Source organism: Conger conger, chromosome 16 (genome assembly GCF_963514075.1).
Source record: "Conger conger chromosome 16, fConCon1.1, whole genome shotgun sequence".
Taxonomy (NCBI): Eukaryota; Metazoa; Chordata; class Actinopteri; order Anguilliformes; family Congridae; genus Conger; species Conger conger.
The window spans coordinates 11,632,243-11,651,159 of NC_083775.1; the positions used below are offsets into that span (position 1 = coordinate 11,632,243).

Below are 18,917 nucleotides of genomic sequence, written 5' to 3' on the forward strand. Positions count from 1 at the left end.
TTAAACCTAAATAAATATTTCTGTGCTGTTAATTAAGGCTTGTACCTGTATACATGCGTAAATTCAATGCCTCATCATGAACACCCTTTCTGCATCTGGGTGAATATTAGTTATGTTTAAATAATATTGACATTTTGAAGTTTTAAATGTTATTAAACATTTATTAAACATTATTAAAAAATTGTGAAATTCATGTCTGCATTGCCTGGTGTTCATATGATGCATAGTTAACTGCTCTGGCCCACACATACATGCCTTTACCTTCTGATAAATGGTCAATTCACTGTTTCTTAATTGTCACCAATATGTAATTATCAGGATCCACTATCTTCTTGTGTTATCTCAAAATAAGAGATTTAAATAAAAAAAATTCCCCACATTCCAGAGGCTGAAGTACAGTGTCCTGAGCTGTGATTGGTCCAGGTAACGGTATCCCAGCGGAGTCCATTATCTTACAGTCTGTTCTCAAATAGCATCAGTTGTTTAACAGCCCAGCCTATACAAGGAAGAGTTGGACAGAAATCTTGGATTTGATGTGAGATTCTACTCTGTAGAAAAACTCCAGAAGATTCCTGACTAATTTCAAAGAGACATGCATCCATTTTCAATATAAAACTAAGTGAGGAGTAGTCTGGAATGGTGGATTATTGGAATATCCATTGATTGATTGCCATGTCTGTTCCCCACCCAAGGTGGAACCAGCTGGATCTGGCCATTGTGGGGCTTTCCATCATGGGGATCACTCTGGAGGAGATCAAAAACAGTGCTGCCTTACCCATTAAACCCCCCATCATCTGCATCATGAGGGTCCTGCGCATCGCTAGAGGTGAACGGGCATCACCTTACTGCCAGTCCACACAGCTTCAGTGTTAGTGTTAGTGTTACACACAGCTTCAGTGTTAGTGTTACACATAGCTTCAGTGTTCATGTTACACACAGCTTCAGTGTTAGTGTTACACACAGCTTCAGTGTTACAGTTACACACAGCTTCAGTGTTAGTGTTACTGTTACACACAGCTTCAGTGTTAGTGTTACTGTTACAGTTATACACAGCTTCAGTGTTAGTGTTACTGTTACACACAGCTTCAGTGTTTCTGTTACAGTTACACACAACTTCAGTGTTTGTGTTACTGTTACAGTTACACACAGCTTCAGTGTTAGCATTACACACGGCTGCTATGTTTAGCATTGTGTACGGTTGCAGTGTTAGCATTACACACAGCTGCTATGTTTAGCATTGTGTACAGTTGCAGTGTTAGCATTACACATGGCTGCAGTGTCTAGCGATGTATACAGTTGTAGTGTTAGCATTACACATGGCTGCAGTGTCTAGCGATGTGTACGATTGCAGTTTTAACATTATACACGGCTGCTATGTTTAGCATTTTGTACAGTTGCAGTGTTATTGTTACTGTTACACACAGCTTCAGTGTTAGTGTTAGTGTTACAGTTACACACAGCTTCAGTGTTAGCATTACACATGGCTGCAGTGTCTAGCAATGTGTACGATTGCAGTTTTAGCATTATACATGGCTGCTATGTTTAGCATTTTGTACAGTTGCAGTGTTAGCTTTACACATGGCTGCTATGTTTAGCATTGTGTACGGTTGCAGCGTTGGCATTACACATGGCTGCTATGTTTAGCATTGTGTACGGTTGTAGTGTTAGCGTTGGACGCTCACTGACCTTGTTTTGTCCTTAGTGCTGAAGCTTTTGAAAAAAGCTACAGGGATGCAGTCTCTGCTGGACACAGTGATGCAAGCCTTGCCACAGGTAACATGCCGTGTCTGTGTACGTGTGTCTGTTTGTGTTTGTGTGTGTGTCTGTGTACGTGTATGTCTGTTTGTGTTTGTGTATGTGTCTGTGTACGTGTGTGTCTGTTTGTGTGTGTGTGTGTGTGTGTCCATGTGTGTGCATGTTTGTCTGTGTATGTGTGTGCGTGCAGGCAATTTTTCACTTTGCAGAGGATGTTTACCTCCCCCATTTCTCCATCTTCTCTCCCCCCTCTCTCCACCTGCCCTCTTGCTCTTTCTCTCCCTCCCTCACTCTCACTCTCACTCTCTCTCTCTCTCTCTCTCGCTCTCTCAGGTGTGGAATTTGGGTCTGCTCTTCATGTTGCTGTTCTCTCTATACGCTGCACTGGGTGTGGAGCTCTTTGGGAAACTGGGTCAGTGCAGCCAGTTGCATTTTCACACTTCACGTCACCGTATTCATTTCTGTGCACTGAGCACAACGGGAAGATTAAACACTGCAAAGATGGCCATCTTCACAAGCATTTTAGTCTTGTAATAAGTAAATATTAGCTTGTTTTAAGTTGACTGTTGACAAGCATATTTTTTATACCCCATGGGGAAATCATGAAATGAGTCAAATTTTCTTACCTCTTTGGGTATGTTTTTCTTATTTACCAATAAAGTCACCGAAATAAGATTTGTTGTCTCAATATGAGACTAAAATACTTTTTGAGATTTGGTTATTTTTTGGTCAGTGCATAGCCATGCAGTCACACGTACTCACCTTACACTGTGTTCTCCCTACACAAGCGCACCTGAGACTCATCTAATCTGATGGATCTTCTGCATGGACTGTTGAACCAGGTTAAAAGGACGAGTTAGAGCAAAGGCACCTGCTTCCCGGAGGCATCTGCAGTCAAACTTTTCTCTGCCGTTGTGACCTTTCTTTGAAGAGCTGCCATTAGCAGGGATGACAGCAGGATGAAGCTGTCCTGGGGGCAGTGGCAGTTCAGATCAGTCTCAGCGCCAGATACAGTAACTGGGAAATAAAGGCTAATCCGTGCACCTTGGGGAAAGCAGAGAGTACTACTGACATTAATGCCATGTAAATATAAATATACAATGGAGGAAAAATGTGATCTCGGTGTGGCATGACTGTGGCATGATTGTTGGTGCCAGCCAGGCTGGTTTCAGTATTTCTCTAGCTGCTGATCTACTGGGATTGTCACACAAAAGTCTCTCGAGTTTGCAGAGAAAACCATAAAACATCCAGGGAGCAGCAGTTTTGTGGGCAGAAACGTGTTGTTAATGAGAGAGGTCAGAGGAGTGGTCAAAGCTGGTCAAAGCTGACAGGAAGTTGATGGTACCACAAATAACATTACAACAGTGGATTGCAGAAGAGCATCTCTGAAGACACAGCACGTCAAAGTGGACAGGCTACAGCAGCAGAAGGCCAATAAGTTTAAAAAAAATATTTATTATCCCATAAAAATGAATGGTTGGAAAATATTGCATTCATAAAAATCTGTTCATACTGTAATTGCAGTGCATAATTTTTGCCAGGACTGTATATACACAATACATTTGTTGGCTAAAGGGTATCAGATGAGCCTCAAACCATTGTGCTGCTGCCAGATGTGCTGTAGATACTACAAGGGATATTGTTCCTGACAGATTTTCCTATTGAACTCAATGGAATAATTATTCAGGATAAACAATCCTTTAAGTATCTACTGCATATCTAGTAGCAGCACGGTTGTTTGAGGCTGGTCTGATACCTCGGACCCTTGATGACTTAAAGCCATTCAGCCAACAAATGTGTTCAATACTGTATCAGCATAGTTTACAGCTGAATCTAGTCCCACCCCCCAATTCCCATAGAGATCCATTCAAATACAAAGAGTTATAGTATCGCTAGCAGGACAACCTGAAAGTAATATATCCAGACTCTGTTGATATTGATAGGTCACAGACAACATGAAGTCATGGTATGCAATGGATATGCAACAAAATGACTATTTTATTTGACAGTATGTTCATTTGTCTCAAACATTGACGGGGGGCTACGTATAAAAAGTGCTGTAATTACGACATGGTGAAACCAAATTGTATAAAAACGTGCTTTAATACAAGCTGAGAATCTGCAAGTTGACGATATATGAATTGTTTAATTACAAACAGTGGAAATAAAACATTGATAAAAAAAAGCCAGAAAAGGGCTAGGTGTGTCCAAACTTTTGACTGGTACTGCACGTTTGTATGCACACATAGATATGTATTCTATAGTAAGGCTGCCTCTGTGTAATTTTTGGTTGCTCTGCTTCCAGCTACAATGAAGTGCAATGAAGAATTTGAGAGTCTGGGCAGTGACGCCACATTTGAGAACTTTGGGATGGCCTTGCTCACCCTTTTCAGGGTATTTACAGGGGACAACTGGAGCGCCATCATGAAGGTACCCGCGTCACCAGACCCTGAACCTGTCAGGGCTGTCACAGTGTATCACACCGTCACAAGAAATCACTATCGCGACGGATCACATCAGCATGTTAGAAATCTACTTGCCTCTTTGGCTCTAATTTTTAATGTTTTTGCGTTACATTATCCAGGTTAAACAGGCAATGCGTTGACAGCTGCAGTGTTTTAGGGATATTCACCAGGTTGAACATGTCATGTATTCTGACACATGTACTATTTTAGTTATGTCCTCCAGGTTAAACATGCAATGCATTCTGAATGATGTTCTTCATATTAAACATGCAATGTGTTGTGACATGCAACACTTTAGTTACGTTATCCAGGTTAGCCCCATCCACTCTGCCCCCTTGTGGTTGAGTCATCAATGTCTCAAATTATTGTTGCGTTTATATCTATTTTCTCCAAAAAACTGTGACGTAATAAAACCGTGAAATGGCGATGCCAGATCTCCCAAAAGACTCCGTTAGTGAGAACAGCAGTCTCATATTTGCAATGCAGGCCAATAAAACAGCAGTCTACCCCATGCCACACTAACAGTGTACACCTGGTCACAGACTCAGACAATAAAAGGCATATTCTAACAATCCTTGATACTATTTCTCGATGTCAAAAAATCATGTTCCACTATAAAACCAAAAATATACAATTCAGAATAAACATGAATAAAAAATAAATGTAAAAAAGCATGAAAAAAGACATTGGCTTTTTTTTAGTTCACTCTTATTCCACGTCCAGCCAACATATTTCCAGTTTGGTAGAAATACAAATTTGTTTCTTCAAACATGTTTTGTAAATTATTCGATACAGACATATTTATAGAACCAAATGACCTGGTAATGAAGCTACGACTGTTTTCTGACTAACAGTCAGAAAAGTTAATTTCGTAATCCATTCAGCCATTTTCAAGAAAACTATGTTTTTGCTGGGACTATACCAACTGTACTTGTTATTGTTGCTTAAATGCATTGCTAGGCTATTTCAGTAGTGGACTAATGTAAAACATGCCTCACTTCTTGTGTAGGGTTTCCTACCCTTTCTAACAAGGTATAATGTGCCATAGTCTGGGGCCGGACAGTTTAGGAATATCACTGCGTTCACACAGCAGGATTAATATACAGACATAATTACAGGATTTGGACTTGCTGTCGATAAACCTGTATTTGTTCAGGCTAACGGGGCTGTTTAACATAATTTTGAAATAAAGGTCAATTTCAAATGTGATGCAGGTTTGTTAGAAAACATTAGGTTGAGTAATTCCTTTTTGAACACTTTGGAGAGATTTATAAAAACCTACTCTCATATAAGTGAATAAAAGGTTAATTGTCTTTATATTCTGACATGCAGTGTTTTAGTCATATTCTGCAGGTTAGACATGCGCTATGTTGTGACAGCGTTGTTTTAGTCATATTCTCCAGGTTAAACATGCGCTGTGTTGTGATATGCATTGTTTTAGTCATATTAGATTACATTACATTAATATAATGTCATATTCTCCAGGTTAAACATACGCTGTTTTGTGACATGCATTGTTTTAGTCACAAGTGCTGTGTTGTGACACAGGACACGCTGGGGGACTGCGGCCTGCCCTACCTACGCTTCATCTCCCCGGTCTACTTCATCACCTTCGTGCTGATCGCCCAGTTCCTGCTGTTCAACATGGTGGTGGCCATGGTGGAGGAGAATTACAAGAAGACTATATCCTATTACAAAGGAGACCAGCCCAATCCCCAACAAACTCACCAGTCTGGCCTGTCAGAAAACCTGACGGGAGTTGTGGGTTGACGATTGATTATACAGGACTAAGTGCTGTCACAGAGAAACTGCACCCTCTACTGGCTAATCCTGCTACTATTTTGAATGATGTGGGGGGAGGCCATACATATTTTTATTTATGGCCTCCCCCCACATCACAGGATAAATGTGCTTTTACTGCAGGGGGTGTCAATGGACATGGACACGCCTCCCACAAGGGTTTAACAATAGCCCAAAATTGTTTCATCAAGCACTGGCAGGATTTCTAAAGCCAGACATTTCTGGACCGGAAATGGAAGGTTCAATCGGATTAAAAGAGGAACTGTCACAAGCACCAGCCCTTCGCCTTCCAGATGCGAGAAAGCCCTTCCACTTGTGGTTCTGGGCGGGAGAACACACTTGCAGCTGTGCCTTGGGGCCGAAGCAAGCGGATGGAAAAACTGGAACGGTGTGGTTTTACTCCGCCCCTATTGCAGCTTCCGTGACTGGTCAGCACAGGCGCCTGAGGACAGCACAGGTGAAGGTCACGGTCCGATGATCCAGCAGCACCACGTCATCCGCAAAAAGCAGAGACGCAATTCTGAGGTCACCAAACCGGACACTCTCCTCGCCTCGGCTGCGCCTTGAGATCCTGTGCATGAATATCACAAACAGGACCGATGACAAGGGGCAACCTTGGCCAAGTCCAACACCCACTGGAAACCTGCTTGACTTTGTGCCGAGGATGCGGACACAGCTCTCACTTTGGTCATACAGGGACCGGATGGCTCGTAACAACGGCCCCAGTACCCCATACTCCCGCAGTACCCCCCACAAGGTTCCCCGGGGGACACGGTTGAAAGCCTTCTCCACGTCCACAAAGCACAGGTGGACTGGATGGACAAACTCCCATGACCCCGCCAGCAACCCCGCCAAGGTAAAGAGCTGGTCCACTGTTCCACGACCAGGACGGAAGCTACATTGCTCCTCCTGAATCCGAGATTCGACCGTCGGTCGGAGCCTCCTTTCCAGTACCCTAGAGTAAGCTTTCCCGGGGAGGCTGAGGAGTGTGATACCCCGATAATTGGAGCACACCCTCCGCCCGACAACATCCCCAGTCCGGGTCTGCAGTTCTCCTCCCCTGCTGAAAACAGCCTGAGACAAGCCCTGAGATAAGCCCTGAGTCGTCGGATGGTTTGCCAGAACTTCCTCGAGGCCAACCGAAAGTCTTTCTCCATAGCCTCCCCGAACTCCTCCCATACCCAGGTTTTTGCTTCAGCGACTGCCGAAGCCGCAGCCCTTCTGGCCACCCTGTACCTGTCTGCTGATTCAGGGGACCCCCGGGCTAGCTAACCCAGAAAGGCCTCCTCCTTCAGTTTGACGGCCTCCCTCCCTCTTGGGTTGGCGCCCCGACAGGCACCGATGACCTTCTGGCCACAGCTCCTGCTTGCCCCCTCTGCAATGGAGGCTTTGAACATGGCCCACTCGGACTCCATGTCCCCAGCCTCCCCCGGGATGCGTGAGAAGTTCCTCCGGAGGTGGGAGTTGAAGACCTCGCAGACAGGGGCCGCCGCCAGGCGTTTCCAGTTCATCCTCACTACACGTTTGGGTTTACCGGGTCTGTCCACCAGCCTCCCCGGCCACTTTATCCAACTCACCACCAGGTGGTGATCAGTTGACAGCTCTGCTCCTCTCTTCACCCGAGTGTCCAAGACATACGGCTGCAGGTCTGATGATACGACCAGAAAGTCGATCATCGATCTTTTGCCTAAGGTGCTCTGGTACCAAGTACACTTATGAGCTACCCTATGCTCGAACCTGGTGTTTGTTATCTACAATCCATGACCAGCACAGAAGTCCAATAACAAAAAACCGCTTGGGTTAAGATCAGGCAGGCCATTCCTCCCAATCACCCCCTTCCAGGTTTCTCCGTCATTGGCGACGTGAGCATTGAAGTCGCCCAGCAGAACTATGGAGTCTCCGGGTGGCACCCTTTCCAGGATGCCGCCCAGTGACTCCAAGGAGGCCGGATACTCTGAACTGCCGTTTGGTGCATAAGCACAAATGTCAGTCAGAGCTTTCCCCCCAGTGACACGTAGTCCCAGAGAGGCGACCCTCTCGTTCCCCGGGTGGAACTCCAACACAGTGGCACTCAGCCGGTGGCTTGTGAGTATCCCCACACCCGCCCGGCGCCTCTCACCCTGAGCAACTCCAGAAAAGAACAGAGTCCAGCCCCTCTCCAGGAGTTTGGTTCCAGAACCAGTGCTGTGCCTGGAGGTGAGCCCAACTATATCTAGTTGGTAGCGCTCCACCTCCCGCACTAGCTCCGGTTCCTTCCCCACCAGAGAGGTGACGTTCCACGTCCCCAGAACCAGTCTGCGACGCCGAGGATCAGCACGCCCGGATCCCCGCCTTTGCCTACTGCCCGTTGGGCAAGAGCGTCCGGATAACAGCGTCAGCTAAATGCCAATAATGAAATGTAATGTTGCAATTTTCAAAACCAGGAGGTGTTCCTCCAACACCTTTGCCTGGAGAAATTATTTGTTTTAAGACATTTCATTATGCAAGTCCCTGAACTCTCCATTGCTCCAGGGGAGGATTGTCTCCTGCTTAGTCTAATCAACTGTATGTCACTCTGGATAAGAGCGTCTGCCAAATGCTATTAATGTAACTTATCCAGTTTGCATGTAACCTATCTACCTTCGTGCCTTGATAAGCCCAAGTTTATAAGGTTGTTCTTGGAAGAGAACCGTGTGTACTGGAACCTATGTCACATGTGAAACATATGTATATCAAAGAACAATATTGTCCTACTACTAAATTTATGTTATATTATGGTTTATTGTACTCATGAATGATGATATGTATCAGCAAACATTAATGAGAGTTAAATGCTTATTGAGAATAAATACACCATGCAAGATACTTAGCAAGTTATCAGTAAAACTCAGTTGGGAGTTGGGGGTGGGGGTGGGGGTCTGCTGGCATTGAGCCAGCATCTTGTGACTGATGACAAGTTTTGAAAAAAGGTATAAAGACTGGAATGACCAAGAGATGTTTAGTGCTCTAGCTTTTGGCTTTTTACTTGTGTATTACTCTTCTGGACCAGAATATTATTGCAATAAAAAAAAATTTTATCCACCAGCCCTGAACTTTGACTCTTTTCCTGAGGAATCGACCTCTCACACAGCCATTATTTTTTTGCCTGGTAGAAACACAGAGAGCTGAAATTAATGGATATCAGCGTAAGAAACACTTAAGATTGTTTGGATGTTTGTTTGGATTTATAAGGGATGCCATTCACTTGTGGGTTAATTTCACATATATAGTTGTTCAAATAAATAGCAGTGCATTAAAAAGAGAATAAATTGCTCATTTTTTAATAGCTTTTAGTTCCATATTTCAAATGTAGTGGAAACTCAATCAAAATCAAAACATTAGCAAATTTGAACAAATCTGCGTTATTCTTTTATAGGAAGCAAAGGAATATTAGTCTGTTGAAAAAAATGGCAGTGTTGAAATTTCTCTTCAAACTCTCTTCAAACTGTATGAACTGAATTTTTCAAGATTTAACTTTAAATTACTGAATTAATATTTAGTTGCATAACCATTGTTTTTGCTGTGCATCTGCGTTGCATTGAGTCAACCAACTTCTGGCACCTAAAAACTGGTATTTCAGCCCAGGATGAACAAACTACATTCCACAGCTCCTGTGCATTTTTGGGTTTTGCTTCAGAAACTGAATTTTTAATGTCACCCCACAAGTTTTAAATGGGGTTGAGGTCGAGGGGTTGAGCTGGCCACTCCATTACCTCAATCCTTTTTGTCTGGAACCAAGAAGTTGCTCGCTTACTCGTGTATTTGGTGTCCTTGTCTTGTTGAAACACCCATTTCAGGGGCATTTCCTCTTGAAGTATTTTGATGTGTTCAAACTGACCATAATCCCTGGTATATGAACCCAACACTGTAGTATGAAAAACATCCCCATACCATGATTTTAGTGCCACCATGCTTCACTGTCTTCACAGTGTACTGTGGCTTGAATTCAGTACCCGGGGGTCGTCTGACGTACTGTCGACAACCACTAGACCTGAAAAGAACAATTCTTCATCAGTCCACAGAATGTTACGCCATCTCTTTGGGCCAGTCGATGTGTTCCTTGTCAAATTTTAACTGATTCTGCACATGCCCTTTGTTCAACAATGGTGCTTTACGGGGGCTTCTTGATGATAGCTTAGCTTTGGTCAAACGTCTTTCTGACTGTAACACCACTTACAGGTAATTGTAGATCATCTTTGATCTTTCTGGAGCTGATGAATGGCTGAATCTCTGTCGTAGTAATATTAGTAGTAGCAGTGGTGGTGGCGAGGTAGTTAGTAGTATAAGTAGTAGTATGGTGGTGGTGAGATAGACTTTTATGCACTGCTCAGAACACAAAGCACAACCATGAGCGCCAGGCTGCCATGTTCTTTTCTGTAAGAATGAATGACGAGTGACACCTAGTGGCCAATTTCAAGATCGCAACCGAGTGTTTATTAAAGGGAGAGAATGTTTCATATTTATGAACGTTATGTAAGAATAAGGAATACGTGTTAAACCAGACGAATTCTAGTTACAGTCTTTCAAAAAAAAAGTACTAAAACTGCTATACGAATTCAGATCAATTGTTTTGCCGCTGCTCCTTGTAACTATCGTGATGGGGAACTACTCTACACCATCACCGGGGACCAATAACAACGTAGAACCAGGAAGACCAACGCGTGACTGTGGAAGAAGAAGAAGAAACATGCATCACAGGTAGAAATTACTTGTATCATTTGAAGACAATTTTACGTTAACAACACATCTTTTATGTTTTACGTATTGAAATAACAGACAGCTATGGATAACCTTTTCAAGTTTCTGGATTTCTATTAGCGACATGCTTGCAAGCTTGCCGTATTGTTTGGTGCTGCATTATTTGAACTGAACGACATACGTAATTCATACGTTTTGGATTGTGAAAGCCTGCTGTGTAGACAATGGGTATAGTAATTAAGCAATTACTGCCAAATATCTCGAGTTCATTAACTAGATAGTTACGTTAGTCAGCTAACGTTACTAACGGTACAACGATGAACACGTATTGACAGTTGGCTACCAAGTTAGGAAGCTACCTACATTGCATTCAAATTAAATAACAGTAGGAGTAAACCTCGCTAAAAATAAATATTTCGAGCGGACAGTAAAAGTGCCTACAAGTTAACTAAAGTAGGTTTTTACTTGTTTTCCGCCTCAGTCCTAAATGATGTGGGGAGAAATCGAGCCATGCCCCGCACCCAGCCCTGTCTGTGGGCTGCTGCTATCGAGCTGTGAGACAGTGCTCCATTCTCCCGGGTTAGTTCCAGAGGATAAAAAGTATGATTACAGTCCAGTTGCTAAGGAGCAGCAGGGGGACAATGAGGTAAGAAAAGAAACTGAAGTCTGCGTTGAAGGTTACGTCATTTTTGGAACCTTTTTCGTCCTTCTGAATTACACAGGATTATAGTTCATTCGATCAATTCACAGAAGGTTACAAAGTTAAATGCTGTGTCACCTCTTTAGAAAAGTGTTGGTGTTTTCTGTTTCAGTGCAGACACATCGGCAATAAACTAGTGTACACCACAACATCATATGATAGGAACTTTGACTTTATGGCCCTTGTCCAGGCATGGCAGTATGTGTGGCTATGACCATATCACAGCTTATCAGAAATATTGGCGATATTGTTTGTCTGTGAAAGCTGACTGATTGTGCCCCTTTCCATGTCTGCCCCCCCTTCCTTGTCCTCTCTTTCAAAAGACGTGCAGGTTAGGCTACTTGCAATACATTAACAGGGCAGTGCCATAATAGAGCATATGTGCTCAGTTAACCTACCCAGTAGAAATGAAAGTGAACTGAAACGTTTCTGGCTGCATGTGTAGAGCGTATGTCCTAGCGAGCTGTCCTCCATGATCGAGGCCGTGGCGGCCAGCGAGAGCCCAGTGAAGAGCCAGCAGCTGGGGGATCCGGACCTGACCCTGGAGGAGAGGAGGCAGGTCCTCCTGCAGCAGTACCGGGCCAAGCCCCTGGTGTTCCTGGAGCGCTACGCTGCGCACCTCAGGCCTGAGCACCTGGCGGCCTTCGCCCACCTGGGCGATGACTGCAGGGCGCAGCACTACTGCAGGGAGGTGCAGAGGAGGGCGACCAGCCGGGCGGCCCACACCAGGGTCCGCAACAAGCGCTACGCCGCCCTGCGAGCTCTGCAGCAGGGTGAGTGCCAGTCCAACGCTTGCTTTAATACCGTGGGATTGTATTTCCTCTATGAATTCAGTAGTTTATGTATTCACACACTGCAAGGAACTGCTAGAACGACAAGGGATGTCAGGCACATTGTTATTGTTGCTATTTGTGATACATGTGTAATCAGCACGAGAAGGCACAAGAACACACAAAAATAGAATTGCCTATACTCTCCCCCCCCCCTCCCGTCCCCTCTCTCTTTCTCCCCCTCTCCCTCTCCCTCCCTTCCCCCTCTCCTCCCCTCTCTCTCCTTCCCTTCCCTCTCTCCCTCCCTCCCTTCCCCACTCTCCCCTCCCCTCTCTCTCCCTCCCTCCCTCCCTCCCTCCCTCTCTCCCTCTCTCCCTCCCTCCCTCCCTCCCTCCCTCTCAGAGGGTCAGTATTTCAGCGAGGAGCAGATGCGGGTGCGGGAGCCCCTGCTGTATGAGCAGTACATCGGTCAGTACCTGAGCGAGGAGGAGCTGTGTCAGCGCGCGGCCCAGAGCATGTCCGCAGGCTGCACCGGGCTGGCCGACCTGCTGATGAACTCCTACCAGGAGAGGCTCCTCCAGAACACCCTGCAGCAGCAGCAGGACCAGGAGGAGGAGGCCCAAGAGGAGACCGAAGAGGAGGAGGAGGGTGAGAGAGGGCCAGAGAGGGCCAGAGAGGGCTAGGAGTGACCACTCCCGTTTTGCTTTGTGTTAATGTTGGAGTTTCGTGTCGTTGGCATTAGCGCCAAGTGGCGCTGATGTTGAAAGCCATCAAAGTATGTTTATTGTGAAATAATAATAATAATTTCAAGACAGCAGTAACAACTTTTCTTTTTTTGTACTTAAGTCGGCCTATTATACCTTTTTAAGTACACAAACGTGATCGGAAACTTTCTGCTTTACAAACTACTTGGTTGAATATGCCACACCTTTTGGTCATTTTCTGCCCAGAGCCAAGCATTATTTTAGTATAATTTTTGAATAAATTTTCTATTTCACTTTGTTTTACTTGTGGCTGTCCTTAACCAAAATATCTACTTGTCTTAGACATTTGTAGTAAGCCATAAAATATTGAAAAGAAATTGCCAAAGAGCACAATGTAGCGTTTTTTTAATGACCATAACTTTGTTCTGTGCAGTATTTTCCCTGCTTTACTCCAAAATTTACACAAACCCCCAAACAAATTTCCACTCCTGGGTGACCTTTTGGGTGCCACCCCCTCTTATTTTAAGAGCCTATATATCTAGAACAACAAATCCAATGCGGTTAATGTTTTGCATGTTTGCAATACCGAACATTTACACAAAGTTTGAGCGAAAGTGGAGTGGTCATCTCCATACCTCTGGTTGAATGTTCACGGAATGACCCCTTTGTTTTCTCTCGTTCTGGCTGCATGTATGTTTGTGTTTGTATGGAGTAAACCATATTCTCTTGGTTCTGAGTTCCCTTGCTTTTCTGTAAAAATCCGATGAAGCCATTTAGAAGAAGAGTCAAACATGCAATGTACAAATATCGGGACGACATTAGCTCAGGACGGTTGCCAGCTCGATCCCACCCTGGGTGTGTTGGAAGTGTCCCTGAGCAAGACACCTAACCCCCAAAATCCTTGCACGGCATCCAATTGCCATTGGTGTCTGAGTGTGTGTATGAATGGGCAAATGAGAAGCATCAATTGTAATGGCAACCATGTACCAGTCAGAAGGAGAGTCACACATACAATGTACAAATGCTGATCCTGAGTCTGCTCGTGTTCAGAGTGCTGTGAGGAAGGAGGCGGAGAGCACTGGGAGCCCAGTGAGGAGGAGAAGGCCCTGCTGAAGGAAGAGTTCCTAACACAGATGCACCAGCGCTTCTTAGACGGCAAGGACAAGGGCTTCAACTACAGGTGACTTACGGAGCCTTACACAACTCTTTACGTAATGTACATTAATGCAGCTGGATGTGTACTGAAGCAATTCGGGTCAAGTACCTCCCAGCGACACAAAAACTTTCTCACGATGTATGCTCTCCCATGTAGTGCCAATGTTATAACGTTGACAGAACCTTCCGGTAACATTGCGAGAACAGTTTGTGTTGGCTGGCTCAAGGCTACAATGGCAGTGACTTATGTGGGAATTGAAACTGCGACCTGGTTACAATTCTGTCACCAGTCCGGTCACCGTTTACTACACCGCTGCCCCTTTCAGCCACTGCAGAGTGAATGCAGACATTGCGAGAACAGTTTGTGTGTGCGCCGGGATGCTACTGTAATGTTATTGCAACGTTATTCTCACGTTACCCTATTCCAATTTTGTATCGCAGCGAAGTGGATGAGAATCCAGACTATGACAATCTGGATATCGTGAGCCGTGATGCTGAAGAACGATACTTTGATGATGATGATGATGAAAAAGAGGAGGTAGAGGAGGAAGAAGAAGAAGAAGACGAGGAGGAGATGCAGTAGCGTACAAAAATAATTTTTCCGTTTTGAAAATCCCCAGAACTGTAAATGCTATTTTCATTTTTCATCATTATGCAGTTGAATCCTGTATACATTCATATTTCTGTGTAAATCTCTCTGCTTTTTCTTTGATCATTTCTGTATGAAAGGGGAGACACATTTTCATTAAATTATGTAAATCTTTGTAGATGTTCTGTATATAATGTCCTTTTTTATCAGATAATTTCTTATTGAAATGTGATGAATGCATGTACATTCTCCATAATACACCCTGCACCGCTTATTTATCTATGAGTGTGCAACTCTAGAATCCTGCTTTCAAATGTCCCCCGTTTCACAATTAGGAATTTTTTGGTATTCATGTGCTTTAGTTTTACATTCAGCAAGGACAGGAGATGACAAGCTTTCATGACTTTAACACTATGTTCCAAACAATACCTACCCTATTGACAGCAATACATCTAAAAATCAGAAAGCCAGATCTAGGAATCGTTTTTAGAGCTGTTCCTCTCCCACACATCCGGGAGGTGCTGAAGCCATGGTAGAAGCACCTCCCATCAGCATTAATAAAATAATATAATTGACTCTTTTTATCCAAAGCAACTTCGTTGAAACAGGGGACAATCCCCCTGGAGCAATGCGGGGTTAAGGGCCTTGTTCAAGGGGCCAACCGCTGCAATGACCTTATCATGGCTACACTGGGGCTTGGAACGGCCGATCTTCTAGGTCCCTGTCATGTACCACTTGGTTATAGGCTGCCCCATATTGCCCTGCATTAATCTAGTGGCATGCAGTATATCAAACATCCACAGGGGGGAAACAGGTTCTCTTTTCAGCAGTTAACATATGCTGTGATGGTTTTAAGTCTTCAGACAAAATTAATGGATGCATTAAAGAAATAATGATGTTTGGAGATGTGAACTTCCAACACTGCCATGTTTTCCACCAGACGAGTGCATTCAGCAGTTTTTCCATTTAAATGTTGTCGTGGATGAAAATATCTGGTGATGAATGATTGTTCTTGATTGATTTTGAAGGCTTACCCTTGGCTATCGCACACAAATGCAGTATCCCTGAGACCTCGACATGTCTGATGAACAGGTCAAACAATCTGTCTTCATTTTTGGTGTCTCGTGTGCTGGAGTCAACTAATGTTCGTCACAAGCAGTTAGGCAGAACGGAAGGTCCTGAGGCTAAAGCCTGCTCAGAGAATGCTGAACAATTGGCAAACCACTATAATGTTCACTTGAGGAACATTAAGTTGGATTGGTGTGAATAATCCATCTTTCCCTAATGACCAGTGGGAGGGAGAATTGGTGGGTCTGTTGGCACCAAAAATAGCAGCTGTCCCCAGCATCTCTGTGTCTCCCTATGGGAAGCTGTGCTTGTTCCAGACCCATTTCTCTGTGTTCACATTTCAATCTTTCACCGCTAGATTTGTGGCTAGTCTTCGCCAAATTAAGCCTTTCTGTGATATTCTTAATACAATTCAGGAGGATCCATGAATGCAGCCAATGTGATATGACTAAGCACTGCTGACTGCAGGAGGATTGTTGTTACCAGCAAACATACTGCGCCATTGATTTTCCCTGTTCTGTCCTTTTTTTTTTCAGTGAAGCGGATTATTTTGCTTCCAGTAAATGGCAGAAAGAACTGGAAAACAAAAATCAATGAACCTATACTTTGAATGCAACAGTGTTTTATAGAACCAGCAATGTTTGATTATATCACACTGGCTAAATTTATGAATCCTCCTGAGTATTATTAGTAGTATTAAGAATGGCATAAAGGCTTTATTTTATTGATATCCAGAAGTGAGATGACATCACCTCTGTCCTCCTGGGTTGTTTAAAACCTCAGAAAAGTGGTGAAGGGAAAAGCAGCTATTATAACTTTGGCTGAGAAACTTGTTACTCTTTTATTCAATCTTTCAAGTGATTTATACTGTTTTGATGTATATACCTTTATGGTACTGAATGTAGGTTCATATTTCTGTTGTAAATTGAATGAAAATCACAGTTTTCTCATCTGAATGTTTAATTCAGGTCATAGATAATCCCTCAAATTACATCTTCAACATTTTTTCCACAAAAGCAATTTGGAAACACCTTGTGTTGTGTTTTTTTTTTTTATACATATAACTGGAAAAATTGGAAGGCATTGTTGCTGATGGCGAACAAGCAATAACATAATAATATATAGGTTGATGCATTAGTTACCTTGTAAACAGTTTCACACATGAACAAATTTCATGCCTTACAAACAGGTTTTTTATTTTTTATTTTAATAACCTCAAAGACAATTGCAGTTCAAATAATTGTGGTTTGCTATACCTGTCACAGAACAATGAACCTTTATGCCGAAGGGTACAATCAATGTAAATTTAAATGGAAAAATTAACCCATGCTGTAAAATTGGTCCAAGAAGTTTTTTAGCAAGAGTGCTTTGTTAGTACAGGAAACACACAACCTCGAAAAGTTTCATAAATGTGGTCCAATAAAGTCGATTGAATTAAGATCAATATCACTTTGTGTAGCCTATCTCACAGAGAATACACGAGGGTGTGTTCTACCACAGATTACACTAAATACTTTTAACATTCATTTCACATGCTCTCTCGTCTACTCCTGGGACTATCATATGCAAAAACAAAGATAAACCAACTATACAGAACACAATGTACATAGTCTGGCAGGAACTCTTAGCTGACAGCCTGACTAGACAATATTCACCAAATGAAGACACCCCAAAAACGAGGATACTCAAATTAAGATTTTCTTTCTTTCTTTCTTTTTTTTTGCTGGTCCACTACAAATTTCTCCAAGGGCAACATTTTTGTCAAAGTAGCTTGACTTTACAGCTCTTGTTAATTCATGCAAGGCGTCGCCAAAAAGTCCGGTTTTCCTGTTCAAAGAAAAATGCATCATTGTACTTAATGTACACAGGTAACAGCTGGCAGTAATTTCAGAGATATGAGGTAACTGTGCATTATCATGTGCTCTCTGTACACTCATTTCTCTATAGAAGCAGGTAAAGGCAAGCCTGGATACTTTACTGTATCCTATTTTCGTGACTGTAAGCTTTCGACTTTTTTTGGTTTACATTCTCGCGGTTGTTTTATCACGTGATGCCGTATTTGTTGTTCTGTGTTTGTTTATTTGTTTTCATGGAGGACCACACTGGAGAAGTTGTTTCAGTATTGCTTCAGTATGTGTGCCATCATCCAGGCTAAAACATACATGCTATATAGTTTTTGGCAATCTATGTAGCCTATTTAATCCCCATATAAAACCCATTATTATATTATTTCAATATTATTATTATAGTATTTTTATTTTTATTCATATTATTTGATTTAATTGTACTAAAACATGGATTATTTATCATGAGTAGTAGCCTGTAGATGACAGGTGAAGCGTGTCTCACTCTACTCGTCTCCCAACACTAATTTCTTTGGGGCTGGATATATAACTGGTCTAATCTTTCAGTGAAACTGAGGTAAGCAACACACTAGTTACTGCACAGTGCTACGTTCAGTGTGGTTAATTGAATCCAGTAATTTAAAAGAAAAGTCATTCAAATGTTATAAAGAATGGGTGGGCTTAAGAGCATTTGCTTACTTTATTGGCTTACAGGGAGCATCGCGTCCTGGCGCGCCCGTGCACCAGTAGCTGGGCAGAAGCGATTGTGGTTCTGCGAAGACGATCACTGGTCTTTTACTACAGCGCGATGGGACTTTCTTGCTTTTTAAATTTTATTTATCTTTCGTGATAATCGCACAAGCCAACACAACAATACGAGTTGCCTGGTTTCGCACCTTGCCTGGTTTCGCACATCGATTTCAACGTCGCATACGGATGCCAACGCAGCGCGAGCGAGCTGTACGGGATGCCGTAACTGGAAACGGAACTTCCGTCAACTTTGAGTGAGCTTTTTAATGTGTAATTTGTGGCAAATCATATGACGTTTTCTTGAAATATTCCACCGCGCTATATATTGTGTAGTCATGAGAAAGAGCTGGTTGTTACAGAACACGCTGAACATTTAAATTACTATTTCTTGTCAAATATCCTACCTAAGTGATAATATTAATATTCTAGTTCTGTGTTTCTTTCATACAGAACTATAATATCGAATATTCCCTTTTATATATCGCGCTGTTAATTCCCAAATACATAAATTAATCCACGGACAATTACATGCAGTAAAAACTTAACTAGATCTATCGATTGTAGCGTCTGTGCTGCGTATTACTCGTGGTTCCCACATAGA

General features: G+C 43.0%; 2 protein-coding genes across 2 annotated transcripts in view; both read left to right on the forward strand.

The window, feature by feature from the left end:
• The window catches only part of LOC133114038 (voltage-dependent T-type calcium channel subunit alpha-1H-like), a 57,511-nt gene extending 50,920 nt beyond the window's left edge, over positions 1-6,591 (forward strand). Inside the window, 5 exon segments of the mRNA XM_061223234.1 lie at positions 693-826; positions 1,703-1,773; positions 2,089-2,167; positions 4,061-4,185; positions 5,769-6,591. Coding sequence (XP_061079218.1) covers positions 693-826; positions 1,703-1,773; positions 2,089-2,167; positions 4,061-4,185; positions 5,769-5,990 — 631 coding nt within the window. The 3' untranslated portion in view covers positions 5,991-6,591.
• A 4,068-nt stretch (positions 6,592-10,659) lies between these two features.
• On the forward strand, positions 10,660-14,832 carry ccdc97 (coiled-coil domain containing 97). Its single transcript, XM_061225359.1, has 6 exons — positions 10,660-10,736; positions 11,218-11,382; positions 11,882-12,209; positions 12,609-12,854; positions 13,961-14,090; positions 14,507-14,832. The coding sequence occupies exons 2-6, from the start codon at positions 11,224-11,226 to the stop codon at positions 14,646-14,648; spliced, it is 1,005 nt and encodes a 334-aa protein (XP_061081343.1). The 5' UTR covers positions 10,660-10,736; positions 11,218-11,223; the 3' UTR covers positions 14,649-14,832.
• Positions 14,833-18,917: the final 4,085 nt, after the last annotated feature.

Excerpts from the sequence above, each read along its gene's own strand:
- ccdc97 (XM_061225359.1), top strand. The coding sequence starts at position 11,224 with ATGATGTGGGGAGAAATCGAGCCATGCCCCGCACCCAGCCCTGTCTGT. Across the intron at positions 12,210-12,608 it reads CCTGCGAGCTCTGCAGCAGG|AGGGTCAGTATTTCAGCGAG; the intron begins GTGAGTGCCAGT and ends CCTCCCTCTCAG. Across the intron at positions 14,091-14,506 it reads GACAAGGGCTTCAACTACAG|CGAAGTGGATGAGAATCCAG; the intron begins GTGACTTACGGA and ends TTTGTATCGCAG.